At 45.2% G+C, this 24,655-nt stretch overlaps 1 protein-coding gene across 3 annotated transcripts in view; it reads left to right on the plus strand.

The window, feature by feature from the left end:
- Positions 1 to 24,287, plus strand: part of LOC134218361 (uncharacterized) — a 32,316-nt gene extending 8,029 nt beyond the window's left edge. The window contains exons 1-4 of one of the 3 annotated variants that reach the window (XR_009981321.1): positions 23,228 to 23,330; positions 23,393 to 23,458; positions 23,524 to 23,586; positions 23,689 to 24,287. Coding sequence is in view for 1 of the 3 variants with exons in the window: in XM_062697302.1 (XP_062553286.1) it covers positions 23,689 to 24,100 (412 nt within the window). In the remaining 2 variants the exon portion in view is untranslated. Of the gene's footprint in view, positions 1 to 23,227; positions 23,459 to 23,523; positions 23,587 to 23,688 lie in introns of those variants that run through there. The other 2 variants (XR_009981320.1, XM_062697302.1) reach the window with 2 other exon arrangements.
- Positions 24,288 to 24,655: the final 368 nt, after the last annotated feature.

A 24,655-nucleotide genomic window follows, 5' to 3' on the forward strand; every position in this document is an offset into this window, starting at 1 on the left:
GCGCTGCAGGAGGTTTGTTGGAAGGGATCAATGGTGCGAACGTTTAGAGGTAATCATACCATCTACCAGAGCTGCGGCAACACACACGAGCTGGGAACAGCTTTCATAGTGATGGGCGATATGCAAAGGCGCGTGATCGGGTGGTGGCCGATCAATGAAAGAATGTGCAGGTTGAGGATCAAAGGCCGGTTCTTCAACTTCAGCATAATCAACGTCCATAGCCCACACTCCGGAAGCACTAATGATGATAAGGACGCATTCTACGCGCAGCTGGAACGTGAGTACGACAGCTGCCCAAGCCACGACGTCAAAATCATCATAGGAGATTTGAACGCTCAGGTTGGCCAAGAGGAGGAGTTTAGACCGACTATTGGAAAGTTCAGCGCTCACCGGCTGACGAACGAAAACGGCCTACGACTAATTGATTTCGCCGCCTCCAAGAATATGGCCATTCGCAGCACCTACTTCCAACACAGCCTCCCGTATCGGTACACCTGGAGATCACCACTGCAGACAGAATCACAAATCGACCACGTTCTGATTGATGGACGGCACTTCTCCGACATTATTGACGTCAGGACATATCGTGGCGCTAACATCGACTCTGACCTCTATCTGGTGATGGTTAAACTGCGCCCAAAACTATCCGTCATCAACAATGTTCGGTACCGACGACCGCCGCGGTACAACCTAGAGCGACTGAAGCAACCTGATGTCGCCACTGCATACGCGCAGCATCTCGAGGCAGCGTTGCCGGAAGAGGGTGAGCTCGATGGGGCCCCTCTTGAGAACTGCTGGAATACAGTCAAAGCAGCCATTAACGACGCAGCGGAGAACAACGTCGGGTATATGGGTCGAAGTCGACGGAACGATTGGTTCGACGAAGAGTGCAGACAGATTCTGGAGGAGAAGGACGCATCGCGGGCGGTCGCGCTGCAGCAAGGTACCCGGCAGAACGTGGAACGTTATAGACGGAAGCGGAGACCCGCCTTTTTCAGGAGAAGAAACGCCGCTTGGAAGAAGCGGAGTGCGAGGAGATGGAACAGCTGTGCCGTTCTCAAGAAACACGCAAGTTCTACCAGAAGCTCAACGCATCCCGCAAAGGCTTCGTGCCGCGAGCCGAAATGTGCCGGGATAAGGATGGGAGCATCTTGACGGACGAACGTGTGGTGATCGAAAGGTGGAAGCAGCACTACGAGGAACATCTGAATGGCGCGGAGAGTACAGGCAGTGAAAGTCAAGGCAGCGGAGGAGATCGGGCAGCGGACGATGGAAGCCAACCAGCCCCCACCTTGAGGGAAGTTAAGGATGCCATTCAACAGCTAAAGACCAATAAAGCAGCTGGTAAGGATGGTATCGGAGCTGAGCTCATCAAGATGGGCCCGGAAAAGCTGGCCACTTGCCTGCACAAACTGATAGTCAGAATCTGGGAAACCGCTGGGAAACCGCTACAGCTACCGGAGGAGTGGAAGGAAGAGGTTATATGCCCCATCTACAAGAAAGGCGACAAACTGGAGTGTGAGAACTTTCGAGCGATCACCATCCTTAATGCCGCCTACAAAGTGATATCCCAGATCATCTTCCGTCGTCTGTCACCATTAGTGAATGAGTTCGTGGGAAGTTATCAAGCCGGCTTCGTTGACGGCCGCTCGACAACGGACCAGATCTTTACTGTACGGCAAATCCTTCAAAAATGCCGTGAATACCAGGTCCCAACGCACCATCTGTTCGTTGTTTTCAAGGCGGCATACGACAGTATAGACCGCGTAGAGCTATGGAAAATTATGGACGAGAACAGCTTCCCTGGGAAGCTCACCAGACTGATCAAAGCAACGGTGGATGGTGTGCAAAACTGTGTGAAGATTTCGGGCGAACACTCCAGTACGTTCGAATCGCGCCGGGGACTAAGACAAGGTGATGGACTTTCGTGCCTGTTGTTCAACATTGCGCTAGAAGGTGTCATGCGGAGAGCCGGGTGTAACAGCCGGGGTACGATTTTCAACAGATCCAGTCAATTTATTTGCGGATGACATGGACATTGTCGGCCGAACATTTGCAAAGGTGGCAGAACTGTACACCCGCCTGAAACGTGAAGCAACAAAAGTTGGGCTGGTGGTGAATGCGTCAAAGACAAAGTACATGCTTGTGGGCGGAACCGAGCGCGACAGGGCCCGCCTGGGAAGCAGTGTTACGATAGACGGGGATACCTTCGAGGTGGTCGAGGAATTCGTCTACCTCGGATCCTTGCTAACGGCTGACAACAACGTTAGTCGTGAAATACGAAGGCGCATCATCTGTGGAAGTCGGGCCTACTACGGGCTCCAGAAGAAACTGCGGTCGAAAAAGATTCGCCACCGCACCAAATGTGTCATGTACAAGACGCTTATAAGACCGGTTGTCCTCTACGGACATGAAACATGGACAATGCTCGAGGAGGACTTGCAAGCACTCGGAGTATTCGAGAGACGGGTGCTTAGGACCATCTTTGGCGGTGTGCAAGAAGACGGTGTGTGGCGGCGAAGAATAAACCATGAGCTCGCCCAACTCTACGGCGAACCCAGTATCCAAAAGGTAGCTAAAGCCGGAAGGGTACGATGGGCAAGACATGTTGCAAGAATGCCGGACAGCAACCCTGCAAAGATGGTGTTCGCTTCCGATCCGGCAGGTACGAGACGGCGTGGAGCGCAGCGAGCGAGATGGGCAGACCAGGTGCAAAACGACTTGGCGAGCGTGGGGCGTATCCGAGGATGGAGAGATGCGGCCTCGAACCGTGCATTGTGGCGTCAAATTGTTTATTCAGTGTTATCTGTTTAGATGTTAACTAAATAAATGAATGAATATATACGGACAGATAGATATATGTTCAGCTCAAGGAGCTGAATCGATTCCCAACCAGTACATAGTAACAGATTTGTATCAGAACTTGTGATTCTGTTACAGCAGTTTTTTTTTATAACAGCAGTTGTTATAAAACATGTACCATAAGTAGTTAAAATAACAAAAATTGTAACAAAATCTCTTCTAGTTTTAACAAAAATATTACTAAATATCTTATTATTTGAACAAAAAAAATATAACTCGAGGTGTAACACAGTACTGATGAAAATAGCTTATACAAATTATGTTATTGAAAAGATTATGATTATCCACAATGTAGGTAAATAAATTTGAATGTAAGATCAAGTTATACTGAAGGTGGTAACTTATTGTATTGTAACGTATTGTTATTTGTAATACATATTGATATAATTGTTATGACTGACTGGTCGGGTTGTTATATAACACCATGGGTCTCCGAGACTTCCATAAAAGGTTCGATTTTGGAGTGAAATGATAGCCTTTCGGTACAACTTTGTTTTACGAGAAAGACAAAAAAAACTATTTGTTATTTCTACTAAGAGAAGATCCATTAATTATGGTTTAAATAATTTTGTATAAATCAGCTGAGAATTTTGTATGGACCGTCACACTTTTCCAACACCCTCTCTCCTCCCCCTTTAAGCACCCTAATATATACTCTGGAATTAGTATTGTTTATTGCACAAGCAAATAATTTTTATCATTCAATTATAATTATTTAAGCGAATTGCATATAGCTTTTAATTTTGTTCAAATTATGACGCACCCAATTGTTACGTTTTGACAGGTCAAGTTAGTTAAACAACACAGTTGAATTCAATGAGGGACTGCCTGTTTACTTCGATGACATTTACTTCCAGGGTGCAGCAGCCGTAAAAAGTGTAGACAACAACCTTCCGTGCACTATGTTTACGGTACTCGTCACTGAGTGGCGATACTGACGTTTCTATCTATGTTGTTAAACCTGCTACTCTATGTTTTGAGATTTTCAAAATTTTCGCCATGAGCTCATGGAAGAATGGTAGTTGGAAATCGATGAAATGTATGGGAAAATCAGGTATTTTGTAAATATATGGAAAATGGGGTGGTTTTAGAAGAAAGTAGTGATAAGGAACGAAATATGAAGTGAAAAGATTATCTCCTACACTTTGGTTGCACTGATTAGTAGTCTAATAGTAATGAAATTTCGATTTTACTACCATTGAAAAAACGCCATCTCTTGCATTGATCGTTTTGACTGGTACCTTATTTACTTGCCAAAAGTTGTTCATGTTTCTTGTCATTCAATTGACTCAAAAGTCTTCAATCCGCATTGAATTCAAGCGTCTTGTTCAATGCACTTGCCTTGCCTAAACTTAGCATATGACTTAATAAGAATATAGTGTAGTCGCTTTTTATGCGACTCGTTTTCATACGGATTTTGGAATTTACGTGATTTTCTTATACAGATTTTTGGACTTATGCTATGTATTCTCGCTTTAAAACCGACTGCAGTGTACAAATTTTCAATGGGAATACTCATTGTAAATTCATATTTCCCACCCATAGGGGAGGAGAAGACCACCAGCTGTTATCGAGAGAAAAAGTAGAATCATTGAAATTTCACACGGTGTGGTATAGGAAATGAAGTATATTTTTGTTATAAAACAAAAATTAAGGACATTTCTCAGAAAAATCTTGGTTTACGGGGTTAGAATTTTAAAAGCACACAAAATAGACATCCCTAGTAGCATTTTGGTTTTATTCTGGTTTTATAACACTAAATTATGGTCTTCAAGAGCGTTATAAAACTTAAAATGTTACTTGGGATGATATCTCGATTTTTATATATTTTTTTGAATAAGCAGTTAATTCTTAAGATTGTTGCATTTCTGGGGTTAGAAACTAAAAATTGTTTGTCAAAAAAATTCTATAACTTTCTAGAGACATTTAAATTCTCATTTTCTATATCATGCCATGTCAAATTTCCATGGTTCTACTTTTTCTTTAAACTTTTCCAGGTGGCAGCACTGCTGAGGGAACCTCCCCCATTTGTCACATGGGTGCTACCGACGCAAAGTTTGCTCAAAATAAAATTAAAAGAAAATTATTTAACCTTTTTTTGTGGAATATTTTCACTGTCATAATATGAGTTTAGTACAAGTCCATTTAATTCCACCACGTCATATTACTTTTACATATACGTATTTCTACCTCAACTGTAAGCCTTGTTCATTGTGTGAACACGCGTGATAGCAAAAAGAAGTGATGAGTTTGGTGCTGTATATTAGGGTGGCTCAAAATAGTATGGGAAAACCTTTGTTCAATTTTTTTGATGGGCCGCCCTCTTTTTCGGTTCTATTTGATGCCCTGATGCTCTGGACAAAATTCCAGCCAAATCGGTCAACGTTTGGGCGGTGCTAAACTCGTTGGAAGTTTATATGGAAAAATGTATGAAACATCCAAAACAGTAAATTGCAGCTGGACTACACAACTTACGATGAAGAACTATGATACTCGTTAAGAACTTGGAGAATTTAATACAGAATGTTATAGAAAACCGCGAGAAGATTCGAATTTGCCCAGCTAAGTTATTAGGATTTCTCTGCAGTGGGGTTTGAGCAAATTTCGTTTCTTTTACCTTTGAAAAGAAATAAATTCACCCTACAACACTCCAGTAAAATGCTAATATCTTTGCGTAATAAACTCTAATCTTCTCGCGGTTTTCAGCATAACATTCTGTACTTTATTTTACAAGAACTGAATGAGTATCATGGTTCTTGATCGTAAATTGTGCCGTCCAACTGCAAATCACTGTTATTGGATGTTTCTGCATACATTTTTCCATATAAACTTCCAACGAGTTTAGCACTGCCCAAACGTTGACCGATTTGACTGAAATTTTGTCCAGAGCATCAGGGCATCAAATAGAACCGAATAAGAGGGCGGCCCATCAAAAAATTTGAAAAAGTGTTTTTTGAGCCACCCTACTGTATATCTTTGTTTTGCGATGAGATGAATATATGTTCAGTTAGATGGAAAACGGAACAGTTCCCCAACTTTTTCATCTGCTGATTTTTAAATGGTCCTGGGTATATGAAAATCGTGAAAACCCGATTTTCGTTGAAGTCTATTTTTACGTGGTTTTTGGGTATTTACATACTAGCTTTATGAACCCGGCCTTGCTCGGAATTGCCAGTTTGGTTTTCAGTTTTTTTTCACAATCAGAAAAAAATAAAACCAATTGGTCAACAGGGTAATTGTGTTAACTTATTGATACTTGACTGATCTTGAAGAAGGGATCGTTGTTTTGAGTAGCCTTATTCCGGGCAAACGTCAATTGCTAAAAAAGGAAAAAAAAATAACCGATACTTTATTCATTCATTATTTATATTTTTAAAGAAGGGATCACACCCACCATTGCCTTATTCCGGGCAAATGCCTACTTTTAAAGAAGCAATCACATCCACTATCCAGAAGGAAAAACATTAATCATTGCTTTTCCATGGCCAAACCATGATTCCGATGAAGGGTAACAATTTTCATTGCTTTATACCCAGCAAATGCATGCTTTCTATGAAAGATTTTGCTGATGCTGTTCATAATTCATGTCGAATGACCTTAGGCCAAATAGTGTTATGTTAATGGACTGCTTCATTCAGGGATATGTCATTTTCAGAGAAATGTCATATTCTGGGATATGTGTATCGGTAAGAATCACTTTTGGAAAATATCATTTTCGTAATTTTTGAGGAAATGTTATTACCAGGAAAATGTTATTATCAAGGATTTGATATTTTTGAGGAATTCGGGAAATTTGAAACCTCGAATGAACTAAATAAGAGGGTACATTCAAAGTTAATTGCCTATATGCCGGGTATTAAGCCACCCGGAGTGGAAATTAATTACTATGTCTGAAACTTGATTATGCATATGTACAACATGTGATAGATTTAGTTCGGAAAAGGTATTGGAGGGTAACCGCCCCTTCGGTGGGGTTTGATCCCACGACCCCAGTTCGCATGACAGGTGCTTTCCTACTAAGCTACGAAGGACCTCCGTCGTCCACCGCAGCTTAGCGGGTACTGATGAAACCAAATTCCCAGCACCAGGTACCAGCCGATCTCTCGCAATACATTTTCAGAACTAACTCTCTCAAATGTATTTTTGTACACAATGTCAACCAAGTAGGGATGAGTATTTAATATTGTCCGGCTCCTACACACTTGCTTCATCAGCAACGGCGCTCAATGAAGTAGGGTTGTGTGAGGTTGTGCCAGTTTGGTCGTCAGATCCCAACACGACCACACAAGCGAAGAGAGATCGCCACTCGAGATCAGTACATTCAAAGTTAATTGCCTATATGCCGGGTATTAAGCCACCCGGAGTGGAAATTAATTACTATGTCTGAAACTTGATTATGCATATGTACAACATGTGATAGATTTAGTTCGGAAAAGGTATTGGAGGGTAACCGCCCCTTCGGTGGGGTTTGATCCCACGACCCCAGTTCGCATGACAGGTGCTTTCCCTACTAAGCTACGAAGGACCTCCGTCGTCCACCGCCAGAGGGATTTTAATTTAAGTCGTTTTCTAAGCAAAGTTTAAAGTCCCTCCTAGCCTCTCTATAATAGTTTCCTTTGGGTAGAGAATACGTGTTTACAAATTTGGTTTGAATTGACCCATACGATAAAAAGGTATATTAAACTGTTCGTTTAATAGATATCCTCTCTCTCATTCAGCTATGACACTCCTACCCAGTCTGATATAGTCTTCCTTAAACAGAGAATACGGGTTCCAAATTTTGTGGACATCGGTAAATGGGTTCAAAAGTTATGCTTCTCAAATGACCTACCCACATTCACTAAAATTGTTTCCTTAGGACAGACAATATTTGATACGATTCAAATCGGTCATCAAGACTTCAATTGAGTTGATCGATTGCTGACCAATACTCCTCCCCCCATACCCTCCCTTTTTGAAAGAGCATCCCTAACCTAATTATCGTTGTCTCCTTAATATCAAGAATGTGTGTTCCAAACTTGGTTGAAAACGGCCAAGGGGTTCAAAAGCTACACTGAGTTGATCAATAACTATGCAATACCTCTCCACCATCACCCTCCCCCGTTTCCAAAGAGTATGCTTAACTACTCTATCGTCGTCTCCTAAAGATAAAGAAAGTGTGTTCCAAATTTGGTTGCAATCGGCCAAGGGGTTCTGTGATGGATTACTCAGTGTACGAGACGCGGTTATAACCGGAACCGAACTCGGACAACTCTTGCCGGGGAAATAGTGTGATTATTACGGAACGATTCAATGCCTCGGATACTCTTTTACTCAACGTCTTTATTCGTTCACAAGCTAGTACGGACTGGATAATCATAACAAACATACAATACACATAAGAAGTTATGCTTCGTCAAAAAGTTACACACACATACTTAAACATCCAACTGTCATTGTCATTACCAGGGGGCTACCACTACTTCATTTCAACACTCCTCCTTAGTGTAGCCCTCTTTCTTGTGTCACATAGCTGTTATCAATATTCTGCTCCTCCTGTCTTCGAGCTATTTTTTATTTACTGCTTCAGGTAGTATAGTCCACCAATCTTCTAACCAAGAGCTACAACTTTGCTGCCATCCAATATTCGACAATCCTTCGAACCAAACAGTACCACATAGCCCTCCTCAGTGATCTGACTGACAGACAAAACATTGCCAGACAATCCAGGTACATATAATACGTCCTTTAGTTTTATGTCAACGTTTCCACCGTCCAGTCCACAACCGCGAATCCTTCCTTGTCCTCTTCCTTTGGCTGTTAACGTTCTTCCATCTGCTAACGACACCTTTTCTTTACAGGGGTTTCTGTTGGTAAAGCTTCCAACATAATCTGTCATGTGCTTCGTACAACCAGTATCAATGATCCAATCTCCTCCATTTGACACATTCCCTGTCTGCATTGTGAAACACACACTTCGGCCATTTCCACCACTTCCCGAAGCTGGATTATGCACCGCTGACCTTGCTTGACGCCTAGTTTGCCGTTCATCAAATAGATCAGGACAGTACCACTGGATATGGCCTTCTTTGCCACAGCGATAGCATACTCGAACTCTTTCTCGATTTCCTTCCGCTGTTGATCTCATTGCTTTCTCTTTCGTATCCTCACTCATCCTGTTTTCATTCCTTCTTCGCCACTCGTCCAGAAGCTTACCCTTTACATAGTCCAACTTCAAATCCTCTTCCGGGCGACCTTCCAATGCAGTAACAAGTGGATTGTAGGATTCTGGTAAGCTGGACAACAAAATCGCGACAACCAAATGTTCTTTAAGTGCTTCACCCATCCTGGCCAAACGATGAACCAATTCCGAAGCTTCCACGAGATGGCTAGACATCCTCCCTCCTTCATCCAGGCGCATCGAACACAGTTTTCGCAGGACATGAATCTTATTGGACAAAGATCCTCTCTCATGGTATCCTTTAAGCATGTCCCACATCTCTTTCGCAGTAGCTGCCGACATAATATGACTCAGCTGACCATCTTCTAGTGCCAAACCAATTATCACACGGGCCTTCTCATCTTTTCTCGTCCAAGCTGATGTCATCACTTCCGGCTTTGATTCCTTCACCGTTGACCAAAGATCTTCTTTCATCAGCATCAGTTCCATCCGAAACCTCCACGTCGCCCAGTTGCAATCATTCAAACGATCAAACGTTATTTTAGCCTCTGCCATTTTTACTTGGTATTTAACAATATATTGATTTATTTTAACAAAAATACACTTTCGAGCCACTGTGCGTTTTTGGTTTTTTTTTTTTAAACTTTATTAGTGTGTTTTTTTTTAATTTTAAACTAAGTTCAACACAGGCCACCAGCTTGGCTTAGTATCCGGCAAACAACAAACGAGGTAAACAAACAAAAACACGGGCAAGTTCTTACGCATCAAACATAGCAAATGACGACCACTCCTCCTCGATCAAAACTGATTACTCGTTTGCTATTTATCGTTCCTTTTTTTTTATTATTGGCGAAATCATCACCAACGGCACTTTTCCCGGCAATTATCTCTCTTCTACAACAAAGCTACACTTTCACCTTCCGACGGAGAACAACTATAATCTTTCGACACGTTCACGAAACGCAGAATGTCTCCAGACACTTTCATTATACTTTCTACTGGATTTCTGAGCCCATAACTTGATGGATTACTCAGTGTACGAGACGCGGTTATAACCGGAACCGAACTCGGACAACTCTTGCCGGGGAAATAGTGTGATTATTACGGAACGATTCAATGCCTCGGATACTCTTTTACTCATCGTCTTTATTCGTTCACAAGCTAGTACGGACTGGATAATCATAACAAACATACAATACACATAAGAAGTTATGCTTCGTCAAAAAGTTACACACACATACTTAAACATCCAACTGTCATTGTCATTACCAGGGGGCTACCACTACTTCATTTCAACACTCCACCTTAGTGTAGCCCTCTTTCTTGTGTCACATAGCTGTTATCAATACTCTGCTCCTCCTGTCTTCGAGCTATTTTTTTATTTACTGCTTCAAGTAGTATAGTCCACCAATCTTCTAACCAAGAGCTACAACTTTGCTGCCATCCAATATTCGACAATCCTTCGAACCAAACAGTACCACATAGCCCTCCTCAGTGATCTGACTGACAGACAGACCTCAGTGATCTGACTGACTGGCTGTTAACGTTCTTCCATCTGCTAACGACACCTTTTCTTTACAGGGGTTTCTGTTGGTAAAGCTTCCAACATAATCTGTCATGTGCTTCGTACAACCAGTATCAATGATCCAATCTCCTCCATTTGACACATTCCCTGTCTGCATTGTGAAACACACACTTCGGCCATTTCCACCACTTCCCGAAGCTGGATTATGCACCGCTGACCTTGCTTGACGCCTAGTTTGCCGTTCATCAAATAGATCAGGACAGTACCACTGGATATGGCCTTCTTTGCCACAGCGATAGCATACTCGAACTCTTTCTCGATTTCCTTCCGCTGTTGATCTCATTGCTTTCTCTTTCGTATCCTCACTCATCCTGTTTTCATTCCTTCTTCGCCACTCGTCCAGAAGCTTACCCTTTACATAGTCCAACTTCAAATCCTCTTCCGGGCGACCTTCCAATGCAGTAACAAGTGGATTGTAGGATTCTGGTAAGCTGGACAACAAAATCGCGACAACCAAATGTTCTTTAAGTGCTTCACCCATCCTGGCCAAACGATGAACCAATTCCGAAGCTTCCACGAGATGACTAGACATCCTCCCTCCTTCATCCAGGCGCATCGAACACAGTTTTCGCAGGACATGAATCTTATTGGACAAAGATCCTCTCTCATGGTATCCTTTAAGCATGTCCCACATCTATTATTATTTATCTTTATTAACGAGATTTTCGGCCCTTGGCCGGCTCCTCTCGTGTAGCAGAAAGGGAATAAATTACATTTCATTTAACAATTTGATATTCTAATTAATTGATAGTTCGGACCGGAAGGGTTCCGACAAAAATTTGTTATTCTAGTTGCTATTAAACCCGGTGGGGAATATATTCTCTTAACAGGTGCGAAGTCCGTGGGATGTCCATTTACATTGCAGGTGTCATCATTAACCTTTTGTCTGTGCTCTGGGGTCAATATGACCCCAGGCCACTTTGAGTGGCTGCCATTTTTTAAATTTTCAACCGATTCTCCTAATTTTTGGTAGTTTGGTAAAACTCGCCGAGATCTGTCTCCTAGGTGCAAATTCACTGCAAAAATCTTGAAAATATGCGCTACAGTGTACTTTTTTCAAAAAACTTACGTTGTCTGTGCTCTGGGGTCAAATTGACCCCAAATTGAAATTGCTATAACTTTTTTAATGCTTGGCCAATTTTGGATTTTTGGGGCTGTTTCGAAAGATAATTTAATCATCTTTCAGGTCGTTACCAAAGATTGACTATAGGTGGGCGGGTACATCGCGGGGAGGGGTTTTCGTAAAAAGGTACAAAAATAGTGATTTCTCATGCTTATTTTACTTATATCTGAGAATCCTACCTATTTTGAACTGCACCTTTTCAAAAAGGTTATGCAGGAAGGCGTGTGCTTTGATATGAGGCATTGATTAGTTTAGAGCTTGGTCGCTAGGTGGCGGTATATTTGAATTCATTACTTTAGACTACTCAAGTAATTCCGATATATGGAATTTTCCTCATTGTAAATATTCTTATCGCACAAATTTGAAATTTGTAAAGATGACGTCTTTAATAAAGTTCGTCTGGTGGGAATGGACTGTCATGTGACGAAATGAATAATTAGGAAATTTACAAATAGGCGGCGCTAGCGGACATATATGAAATATTGCTTTAGCTTGAGATCCCTCATACCTACACTCAAGTTGTATTCGGCAACATTGTTCAGGATGTCTAGAACTACAAAGCGGTGCTCAATATAATGAGTACGTCTTCCAATTTTTGAATTTGTGCGATAAGAATATTTACACTGAGGAGAATTCTATATATCGGAATATCTTAAGTAGTCCAAAATAATGAATTCAAATATACCACCACCTGGCGGCCGAGTTCTAAACTTATCAACGCCTCATGCCAGAGCACATGCCTTCCTGCATAACCTTTTTAAAAAAGGTGCAGTTCAAAATGGGTAGGATTTTCGGATATAAGTAAAATAATCATGAAAAATCACTGGTTTTATACCCTTGTTCACTAAAACCCCTCCCCGCGATGTTCCCGCCCACCAATAGTTAATATTTTGTAACGACCTGAAAGATGATTAAATTATCTTTCGAAGCAGCCCCAAAAATCCAAAATTGGCCAAGCATTAAAAAAGTTATAGCAATTTCAATTTGGGGTCAATTTGACCCCAGAGCACAGACAACGTAAGTTTTTTTGAGCACAGACAGAAGGTTAATTGCAGGGGGGTTTTGTGGGTAGTTCGTATTCCGTTGGGGTTGTCCGTGTTCATGGCAGGGTTCGTCAAATTCGGTTGAAGAGTCCGCAGTCTTTCAGAAAGTTGATGGTTTGTCTTTCCCTGACTCCATCGTTTTGCAGGGCCGTGATCGTGTTGGGTATATCGTTTGTGGTGCGTGGTTCTTGGAACAGCGGGCAGGTGTTGAACACGTGGTTGACGGTCATGCGGGTGTGGCAGGTGTCGCATGTATGGTGAAAATCTCCGGAGCCGAAGTTGTGGGTCAACATGGTGTGGCCGGTGCGCAGGCGAGAGAGTACCACCTGTTCCCGCCGATTGGGCAAGTCTTCGCCAGGAAGAATGGAGTTCTTGATCATGCTACAAATGTTTCTTTGTCCCCTCCATTCATTTGCCCAGGTAAGCGAGATGGATTGCTTCACCCAGAGCTTGGCATCGTCCGCCGGAACCACCCGGTTAAGGAAGGGCTGAAACGTCCAGTGTTGGCTAGGATGTCTGCTTCCTCGTTTCTGATTCCTGCGTGTCCGGGGACCCAGGTTAGGGTAGTGTTGGTGTCCAGTGCTGCCTGGATCGCCTGAACGAAGGGATGGCGGTTGCTGTCCGAGGACAGTGCCGACAGAACGCTGGCGGAGTCCGTCACTACCAGGACGGGGCCGGTGCTTGGCTGTATTACGGCCTGGAAGATCGCCGCCGCTTCAGCTGAAAAGACGGAACACAGATCGGGAAGGCGGTGGGAAGAGCAGGGACCATCAAAAGAGTGGATACCTACCCCAACTGTTCCGGCCGCTTTCGAGCCGTCGGTGTATCGGATTGTCGATGTCGAATGCTTGTTGTCCAATAGTTCTTGGAAGAGACCCTGCGCTAGTCTCGCGTTTGGATTTTTTCGCAGTTTGGACTTCAGTGACAGTTCGATTTTTGGCTTTGCCTTATTCCAGCTTGCTGCTCCTAGGCGGTGCAGGCCTGCAATTTTCGGCAGTCGTTGCTGGGTGGAGCGATGGAGTACTTCGTTGGCCCGGTCGAGAAGGCAGCAGGTTCGGTTGTCGTTGGTGGTCCTTTCCAGGTAACCAATTGTCCTCGTACATAGCGCCACCGTAGCCTTGTGACGGAAAGGGAGTACGCCAGCTTCGGCGCACGCCATGTCCGCGGGTGTTGAGGGCAGGAGACCGGAAACCAAACGAATTGAACGGTTATAGACCGGGGCAAGGTTGGAAATAAGGTCATCAAAGTTACCTGAAGTGGCTTCTATTCCGTACAGAAGCCTGCTGGTGATAACGGCGTCGGCGACGCGGAGACGGGTGGGACGGTCACTGCGGGTTCGTTTTTTGGAAATTAACTTCACCATGTTGGTCCTGGCTTGGCAGGCCTTCCGGACAGCGGCGAAATGATGCTTGAAGGTGAGCTTCCGGTCGAAGGTGATACCCAATAGTTTGACGCAATTTTTTGTCGGGATGATGCTGCCGTCGAGGGTAACTGGTTGTTTGGGTAGTCGGTGGTTGCTTTGGCATGCGTGCATGCGGATGCATTTCCCAGCTGCCATCTGGAAGCCGACGGATTGTGCCCACTTTGCCACGCGGTTGACCGCCGCCTGGGCCTTTCTTCTCACCATTTTCGGGTGCTTACCGACGGCGACAAGCAGGATATCGTCGGCGTAAACGAGAATAAAGATGTCCTTTGGCAGATCAGCGAAAACCTCCTCCATGGCGACAAGGAAGAGGGTAACGGCAATCACCGAGCCCTGAGGGACTCCGGTTTCTTCTCTGGTGGTTTTCGAAGTAGTGGCACCTAGCTGGACTTGGAATGTTCGCTCGAGCAGAAAGTTTTGATGAAACTCAGCAGGTTTCCGGATAGGCCCCGGTGCGCCAGCCTTTCGAGTACGCCGGGGGTCCACGTGCGGCTGTAAGCTTTGGAGATATCGAGGGAGATTAGTTCTGTATGCTTACCCTTTGCGTCCTCCAGAATTTGGGTGAGCGACGCCAGGTAGGTGTTGGTTCCACGACCCGGACGGAAAGCGTGCTGTCTGCTGTCTAAGCAGCCGGTGCTTTCCAGGTACTCAACCAGCCGCCTGTTGACCAGTCGCTCCATCACCTTCGACCCGACGTTGGTTAATGCGATTGGGCGATAGCCACTTGCATCGTTTGCTTGACCGTTGTGATTGGGAATGGGAACCACCAGGCTGGATCGCCATTCGGTAGGGAAAGTACCGTCAGCAAACTCCTTATTGATCGCCGCCAGGAGGGCGATTTTCCCGCTTGGAGGGAGGTTTTTGATCATGGGGTAGCCCATATCGTCAGGACCAGCAGATTTGCCTTTGCCCTTTCTCAGTGCAAACTCCAGTTCCGCCATCGAAAATGGTTTGTTGAAGCAGTCGTTTTTATCGGTGGGACCTGAAACGCCAGGATCTTTGAGGAAGGATCTGTGTGCTTCTTTCTGAAGGCTTCCGGGTACTCACCGTATGAGGATTGTCGGCCGAAGTGATCCGCTAAGGCGTCCGCTACTATTGCTGGATCCCGCTGGATCGATCCGTTTACAGATAGTGAGATGCCTTTCGATCTGCGCTTACCGTTGAAGCAGTTAATGCGCCTCCAGAGTTCGGTGGTCGATTGCTCGTCGTTAATCCCGTCGAGGAATTCTATTCAGGATTTTTCTTTCGCCTCTCTTATGGTCTGCCTGCAGTCATTCCTTGCTTCCTGGTAATCGGTGTGGATGCGCTCTAGCAGAGGACTATCCGGTGGGTAACGCTTCTGGGCCTTCTTGTACGCGCGGAGATTTTTGCGTCTTTTCTTGACGGCTGCCTTGGTGGTTTCATTCCACCAGTGTACAGCTTTTCTTCCCGGGTTGGGACTCGTCTTTGGGATGGCTTTACCTGCGGCTTGTAGGATGGTGTTGGTGAGGTCGGAGATGGAAGAAGTCGGAAACTGGGACAGCTCGCGTTCGATCTCCCGCTGAAAACTGTCCCAGTCCGCTTTATCGTACAGCCAACGTGGTCTGCGGGAAATTTCGGTAGGTCTGCTGTCCAGCGCCACGACGATCGGCGAATGGTCGCTCCCTCGTGGGTCACCATCCGTGGACCAGAGTAGTCGGCCAACCACCGAGTTCGAGGCTAGTGTAACATCGATGGCTGACTCGACCCTTCCACGTCGGAAGGTCGGGGAGCCGTCGTTCAGCACAGTCAGGCCGGCATCGGATGCCGCGTTAAGTATCATTCTGCCTCTTGCATTGCTTGAACGGCTGCCCCAAGCGCGATGGTGCCCGTTTACATCTCCCAGTATGATGGCTGGCGATGGCAACTGCTCGAAGGCCTTGAGGAGCTTGTCTTGCAGGTTAGGGATTTTTCCGTTGGGAATGTAGATGGATCCGATGGACAGCGGGAGGGGCCATTGAATTCTCACCGCCACCATGGGAAAGTCCACATCCACGGGGATCTCGGATGCGGGAACTTCTTCGAGGATTCCGATTGCGGCGGACTGGTAGATGTTGCTATTCACGTCGGAGTACCACTTGTACCTGCCACCTAGGGAGCGATTCATTGCTGTTGGTGAGGCGCGGTGGATCTCTTGAAGGGCAATAACCACGGGCTGGAGGTCGGCTGCGAGCAATTCCAAGTCGCATAGGTTGTTGTGGAAGCCGTTGATGTTCCACTGCAGTGCGATTGTGGTACTCTGGTTGCTTGGTCTGCTTGGTCGTGTCTGGGTTGCTGGGGTGTTACTGTTCGGCGTGGGACCCACATCCGGCAGAGATGGGGAAGGCGACGGGAAAAATGTGGTAAAGGACCATGAATTTGACGGGGGTGTGCTCCCCCCCAGAGCTCCACCGGAGGCAGGTCCCTCGCTGTGGTCGGTGGCTGGAGTTTTTGAAAGCGGGCGGGCTTGTTTCGAGGAACCAGGGAGGATGGTTGCACGAATACCATACCTTTGTTTATGAAGGATGTCGTACAGGTCGGCCGATGTTGCTTCCGGCCCTAGAGGGGGGAAGGACTGTGCTTCGTCCGCGGCTGCGGCACTTGGATCTTGCATTTGGTTGAAGGAAGGTGTCTTGCATCCCGCGTCGTCCGTCGGGGAAATGAACTGCGTCCCGAGAACGCCAACAGCTATTCGCTTCACTCCCTCGGTGTCCCTCGCTGAACTTGGATGATCCTGGCTGGCAGGGTCAGCGCCCGAGCGCCGGGGGTTGTCCGCCAGTTCCGGTTGGGGTGTAGCTTCCGCACTGACGGGGCCTCGGCTACTCGGACGCTCAACTGCGGCCATTGTGTTGGTGGTGGGTGTTAGCGATCGTGAAGTGACGATGGTAGGTGGTGGATTTGTGTTCGCATTAGTGATTTGAGTAACAGGTACTCTTGTGTAAGGCTCAGCTTGCACATTTCCATGGTTGGGATTAATTGTAGGGTAAGGATTGAAGAGGAAAGGGGAAGGGTCTTGTGGGTTTAACTATAGAAATCGGGCGGCGAATCTGAGCCTTTAAACCACTTACTTTGAATTTTTCGGTACTGCACCACGTTTCGTCTTGGGACCACACAGGGAGGAATCGCTACTGTCCTCTGTGTTCCTTAACGATCGTTCGCGTTTGGGCGTTTGCTTCGGTGTCGTATCCATGCTGTCGTCTTCCGAGAAGATGTCGTACGGGTTGTCTACGATTTGTATCTTCTCTTTGTCCGCCTTGTTCTTCTTGTCGATGTTCTTTTTGGCCTTGTTCTTGTTTGGTTCCACACTTGGTTGCTTGACCATTGACTTTAGCTTTTCAATGATGCTGTCCTTTACGGTCAGCGATTCCTGGAGCTTGGTTATTTCTCCGGTGAGGGCCGCTACCTTGCTCACGAGGTCCTCGATGGTACCGCTGTTCTGCACAGTCTCCAATCTGTTACCGACTCCGACTTGTTTAGCTTTGCTGGCCAGTTGCAGTTGGTTGATTTTTGCCTTGAGCTCCTCGATTTCCTTGTCCTTGCTGGAGCTTACGACCTTGGCAAAAGATCCCGTTTGACCGGAAGCGCAACGCAGTTCGATCTCCCTGCGGGCTTGCGGGTACGAGATGCCTTGGTCAACCTTCACTCGTTGGACCTCTACCTCCTTCAGGTACACTGGGCATTTCCGGCTTGACGTGGGGTGGGAATTGTTTTTGCAAAATTTACAGAACTGCGGTTCCGTACACGGGGAGCGGTTGATTCTTGCTTCAACGTCGTCAATAGCCATGGCGGTGCTTGTCGGGTGGTGCTTTGAGCAGTTGCCACAGATTTGCTCCTCGCTGGGGCACCTCTTGCCCGTGTGGCCGAAGTCCCAGCAGCGGAAGCAGCGCATCGGGTTCGGATAATAGTTGCGGGTTGCGCATCGCGACCATCCGAAATGGATGTATTCCGGAATTTGGGTTCCGGAAAGAGTAAGGACAATAGCGGGTGTGTTTATCAGCTTACCTTCTGGGTTTCGCCGCTTGATTCGGTAGATTTCCTTACTCCCTGGTCCTGGAGTTCCGACAGAAGGTAGTCGTCGGGCAGGTCTACCGCATCGATGCAGGAAACGACGCACTTCGACACATTGAGTGTTGGGTGTTCGGTGACTGTGACGGGGGTCTCGTCGCACAAGACAGTCATTTTCAGTAGGCGATTGAACTGAGCTGTGCTACGAACCTTCAAAGCGTAAGACGCTCCGCGGTTCTCCTTCGTTGCACCATCGATAGGCCCGCCGAGATAGGACTCGACCGAGCGGCGGATCAGGAATGGGTTGGGTGGTAACGGTTTACCAACGCCCGACAGGCGAAGGATTTGGAGCGGGCCGGAGGTACCGGTGGGGTCCATAAAATCCGGCAGTCTCCTGCCGGTGTACTCCCCGTCACGACAGTTTGACACTTTTTTGTTGCCATTCTCGGGGCCCCCTGGGTCCCCTAGGCGATGGGAGGGCCAGTGGCCAACTCCATCTTATTCCACTCGCGCCGCCAACCGGCACGGGCGGATAGACCACGCTGGTCTTAAACACTCGCAACGAGTACGCGACGACTGTAAACGAGGCGCGAACGCGAACTGAAAAACTACCGTGCGTCTCCACCGAATGGAGGAAAAAAGTTTCTCGCACTACCGAGCAAGTCACTCAGTGACGTCACACAAACCCGGATCTCCGGTTGCCGCTGACCGATCGGACCGGTTCCGACCTTAAAATGTTTATCGCACCGCCAGAAATGCCCTGTCCAATTTTTGTGAGCCGGGGGCCACTGAAAGTCACTTTTTCACTCACTCGAAAATACGGCGTCCCACCCGCCGAAAGTGCGCGTCACCCGCCGAATGACGTCACACTTTTGGGATCGGAAAGGAAAAAAGACTGTCACTCCGGTAACCGTGGCCGGATCAGACCGCACTCGACTCGAAAATATGCACTTTAATCACCTACACACGCGCCGCGGGGTGCTGATTCACAGCTTACTATCAGAAAAAAATAATCGAAAAAAGTCGCTCGCTGTAGCAAAAAAGCGTGCGCTCACGACCGATGTTCGATCACAACTGATAGTCCCACATCTCTTTCGCAGTAGCTGCCGACATAATATGACTCAGCTGACCATCTTCTAGTGCCAAACCAATTATCACACGGGCCTTCTCATCTTTTCTCGTCCAAGCTGATGTCATCACTTCCGGCTTTGATTCCTTCACCGTTGACCAAAGATCTTCTTTCATCAGCATCAGTTCCATCCGAAACCTCCACGTCGCCCAGTTGCAATCATTCAAACGATCAAACGTTATTTTAGCCTCTGCCATTTTTACTTGGTATTTAACAATATATTGATTTATTTTAACAAAAATACACTTTCGAGCCACTGTGCGTTTTTGGTTTTTTTTTTTTTAAACTTTATTAGTGTGTTTTTTTTTAATTTTAAACTAAGTTCAACACAGGCCACCAGCTTGGCTTAGTATCCGGCAAACAACAAACGAGGTAAACAAACAAAAACACGGGCAAGTTCTTACGCATCAAACATAGCAAATGACGACCACTCCTCCTCGATCAAAACTGATTACTCGTTTGCTATTTATCGTTCCTTTTTTTTTATTATTGGCGAAATCATCACCAACGGCACTTTTCCCGGCAATTATCTCTCTTCTACAACAAAGCTACACTTTCACCTTCCGACGGAGAACAAGTATAATCTTTCGACACGTTCACGAAACGCAGAATGTCTCCAGACACTTTCATTATACTTTCTACTGGATTTCTGAGCCCATAACTTGATGGATTACTCAGTGTACGAGACGCGGTTATAACCGGAACCGAACTCGGACAACTCTTGCCGGGGAAATAGTGTGATTATTACGGAACGATTCAATGCCTCGGATACTCTTTTACTCAACGTCTTTATTCGTTCACAAGCTAGTACGGACTGGATAATCATAACAAACATACAATACACATAAGAAGTTATGCTTCGTCAAAAAGTTACACACACATACTTAAACATCCAACTGTCATTGTCATTACCAGGGGGCTACCACTACTTCATTTCAACACTCCTCCTTAGTGTAGCCCTCTTTCTTGTGTCACATAGCTGTTATCAATACTCTGCTCCTCCTGTCTTCGAGCTATTTTTTTATTTACTGCTTCAAGTAGTATAGTCCACCAATCTTCTAACCAAGAGCTACAACTTTGCTGCCATCCAATATTCGACAATCCTTCGAACCAAACAGTACCACATAGCCCTCCTCAGTGATCTGACTGACAGACAAAACATTGCCAGACAATCCAGGTACATATAATACGTCATTTAGTTTTATGTCAACGTTTCCACCGTCCAGTCCACAACCGCGAATCCTTCCTTGTCCTCTTCCTTTGGCTGTTAACGTTCTTCCATCTGCTAACGACACCTTTTCTTTACAGGGGTTTCTGTTGGTAAAGCTTCCAACATAATCTGTCATGTGCTTCGTACAACCAGTATCAATGATCCAATCTCCTCCATTTGACACATTCCCTGTCTGCATTGTGAAACACACACTTCGGCCATTTCCACCACTTCCCGAAGCTGGATTATGCACCGCTGACCTTGCTTGACGCCTAGTTTGCCGTTCATCAAATAGATCAGGACAGTACCACTGGATATGGCCTTCTTTGCCACAGCGATAGCATACTCGAACTCTTTCTCGATTTCCTTCCGCTGTTGATCTCATTGCTTTCTCTTTCGTATTCTCACTCATCCTGTTTTCATTCCTTCTTCGCCACTCGTCCAGAAGCTTACCCTTTACATAGTCCAACTTCAAATCCTCTTCCAAGGACCTTCCAATGCAGTAACAAGTGGATTGTAGGATTCTGGTAAGCTGGACAACAAAATCGCGACAACCAAATGTTCTTTAAGTGCTTCACCCATCCTGGCCAAACGATGAACCAATTCCGAAGCTTCCACGAGATGACTAGACATCCTCCCTCCTTCATCCAGGCGCATCGAACACAGTTTTCGCAGGACATGAATCTTATTGGACAAAGATCCTCTCTCATGGTATCCTTTAAGCATGTCCCACATCTCTTTCGCAGTAGCTGCCGACATAATATGACTCAGCTGACCATCTTCTAGTGCCAAACCAATTATCACACGGGCCTTCTCATCTTTTCTCGTCCAAGCTGATGTCATCACTTCCGGCTTTGATTCCTTCACCGTTGACCAAAGATCTTCTTTCATCAGCATCAGTTCCATCCGAAACCTCCACGTCGCCCAGTTGCAATCATTCAAACGATCAAACGTTATTTTAGCCTCTGCCATTTTTACTTGGTATTTAACAATATATTGATTTATTTTAACAAAATACACTTTCGAGCCACTGTGCGTTTTTGGTTTTTTTAAACTTTATTAGTGTGTTTTTTTAATTTTAAACTAAGTTCAACACAGGCCACCAGCTTGGCTTAGTATCCGGCAAACAAAAAAACGAGGTAAACAAACAAAACACGGGCAAGTTCTTACGCATCAAACATAGCAAATGACGACCACCTCCTCGATCAAAACTGATTACTCGTTTGCTATTTATCGTTCCTTTTTTTTTTTTTATTATTGGCGAAATCATCACCAACGGCACTTTTCCCGGCAATTATCTCTTCTACAACAAAGCTACACTTTCACCTTCCGACGGAGAACAAGTATAATCTTTCGACACGTTCACGAAACGCAGAATGTCTCCAGACACTTTCATTATACTTTCTACTGGATTTCTGAGCCCATAACTTGATGGATTACTCAGTGTACGAGACGCGGTTATAACCGGAACCGAACTCGGACAACTCTTGCCGGGGAAATAGTGTGATTATTACGGAACGATTCAATGCCTCGGATACTCTTTTTACTCAACGTCTTTATTCGTTCACAAGCTAGTACGGACTGGATAATCATAACAAACATACAATACACATAAGAAGTTATGCTTCGTCAAAAAGTTACACACATACTTAAACATCCAACTGTCATTGTCATTACCAGGGGCTACCACTACTTCATTTCAACACTCCTCCTTAGTGTAGCCCTCTTTCTTGTGTCACATAGCTGTTATCAATACTCTGCTCCTCCTGTCTTCGAGCTATTTTTTTATTTACTGCTTCAAGTAGTATAGTCCACCAATCTTCTAACCAAGAGCTACAACTTTGCTGCCATCCAATATTCGACAATCCTTCGAACCAAACAGTACCACATAGCCCTCCTCAGTGATCTGACTGACAGACAAAACATTGCCAGACAATCCAGGTACATATAATACGTCCTTTAGTTTTATGTCAACGTTTCCACCGTCCAGTCCACAACCGCGAATCCTTCCTTGTCCTCTTCCTTTGGCTGTTAACGTTCTTCCATCTGCTAACGACACCTTTTCTTTACAGGGGTTTCTGTTGGTAAAGCTTCCAACATAATCTGTCATGTGCTTCGTACAACCAGTCGCGGTTATAACCGAGACGCGGTTATAACCGGAACCGAACTCGGACAACTCTTGCCGGGGAAATAGTGTGATTATTACGGAACGATTCAATGCCTCGGATACTCTTTTACTCAACGTCTTTATTCGTTCACAAGCTAGTACGGACTGGATAATCATAACAAACATACAATACACATAAGAAGTTATGCTTCGTCAAAAAGTTACACACACATAATTAAACATCCAACTGTCATTGTCATTACCAGGGGGCTACCACTACTTCATTTCAACATTCTGGAGTGTAACCGTTGGTCACAAAATACAGCTTGTAGCTCCACCACAAGCAAATATTCCTTGTTTTCCTGTTAATCCTTCGTGAGTTTTTTCTGTTTAGTAGTCCGACCCTGTCCTTGCCAAAAGAACTCACACGTTTATGCTGTTATGTCTGTCATCCAACTGTCATATTGTTTGTTTGCAGCGGTTTGAACGTGTACTTGTTTGCAAGAAAGTACGCAAAGCAAATTAAAAAGGTAACCCAGAGAGGACCGTTAAACCATAAATTAGTAATTGTTCGTGTCCGTTTCTCAAATTCATAGGTTTTATATGCTTGGCCTAAATTGATGTCGTTCTTTCTGTCCGTGTCCATCAAAGGAAATAGAAGTGCGCGACGTGATCCTAAAATTAAAGTTAGTGTTAAATGTTAAAAATTAAATGGTGTAAATTATTAAACTTTTTGGTGTCATTGTAGGTTAAAACTTAAAAGTTACGATAGTAGTAAATCTTAAAAACTATTATCACAGTTCGAAGTAGTACGGTTAGTTGTTGAACAAAAGTGTATGTTATATTGTTCTAATTGTTTCATTGTTTCTATTATAATAGAATATAATAAGCCACAAGAAGAGTGAAGAAGCATTGTTCAAACTCAATTAGCCTCACAAAAAGGTAAATGCCAATATGTTAGTTTTAAGGAAGTTTATGGATGTAGTGTGGTACTGGCGGGATGGGCAAAATTATGTGTGATTATGTGCTAATCTGCTTTGGCAGGTCCGTCCAACGGGCCTTTTTGTGTTTTTTGCGAGTGCTTGCCTGGCAAGCCGATCTTCCCCAGAACCCCCGGAACAACGTCATAAAGGCTGAAGGATTGGAATCCGTCAACACATTCCGATCGGGAATATCCCCAAAACGGACAGAAACCCCATCCAGCCCCAACGTTCCACCAAGGTTCATCGAGGAGACCGACCGGTTTATGTTACGGCGTAAATTCGGTCTAGTCAATCCGAACCCAGCTACGAACCGCCATTGCTTGACGCCAACGAAACCGAGCATCCCAGACCGGTTCATGTTCCGGCGTGAATTCGGTCACCCCTCAACCGCCCTTGAAATCTGCCACCAAAAACCGCACACCACCAGTTCCCGTACCACTTCTACCAACCAACAAGCGCACAAAACATCCTGAAAATTTGTAAACCGCAAGTACCACAAACCTAATTTAGAGTGACGTCACTAATAGGCCAGTTTAGGTGAATAAATAGTTGTAAATCGATTATAGTTGGTGGTTAAGTTTTTTATGCAGTGTTCCCTAACAGTTGAGTAGTTTACACCTAATTTCAATTTGTTTCCGTTTGCCGTGCTCAGAAAGGAGTTCCAGGCCTCATCCTGGTTGGACACTTTCTGAAGGGTCGACACGTGTGGCTTTTGAGCACTCAGCATTTGAGAACTGTGGTTTCCCTTTTCCAGCGTAACGTAGTTTCTGGTGATTTTCCCTTTCTGTTCCCTCTCGGATGAATTTGTATGACTGTGAGAGTGTAACCGACTGACAACATAAGCGACCCAGTCTCAGCATAATTATCCCCGTGATAAATTCCTACCGTGAGTTGCGGCTAGGCTATAGGAGGTATACTGAGTTGATCGATAACTAAGCAATACCCCTCCCCCTTTTACCAAAAAGCATCCCAAACCCCCTATCATCGTCTCCTTAAGATAAAGAATGTGTGTTCCAAATTTGGTTGAA

This window comes from Armigeres subalbatus, chromosome 2 (assembly GCF_024139115.2).
Source record: "Armigeres subalbatus isolate Guangzhou_Male chromosome 2, GZ_Asu_2, whole genome shotgun sequence".
Taxonomy (NCBI): Eukaryota; Metazoa; Arthropoda; class Insecta; order Diptera; family Culicidae; genus Armigeres; species Armigeres subalbatus.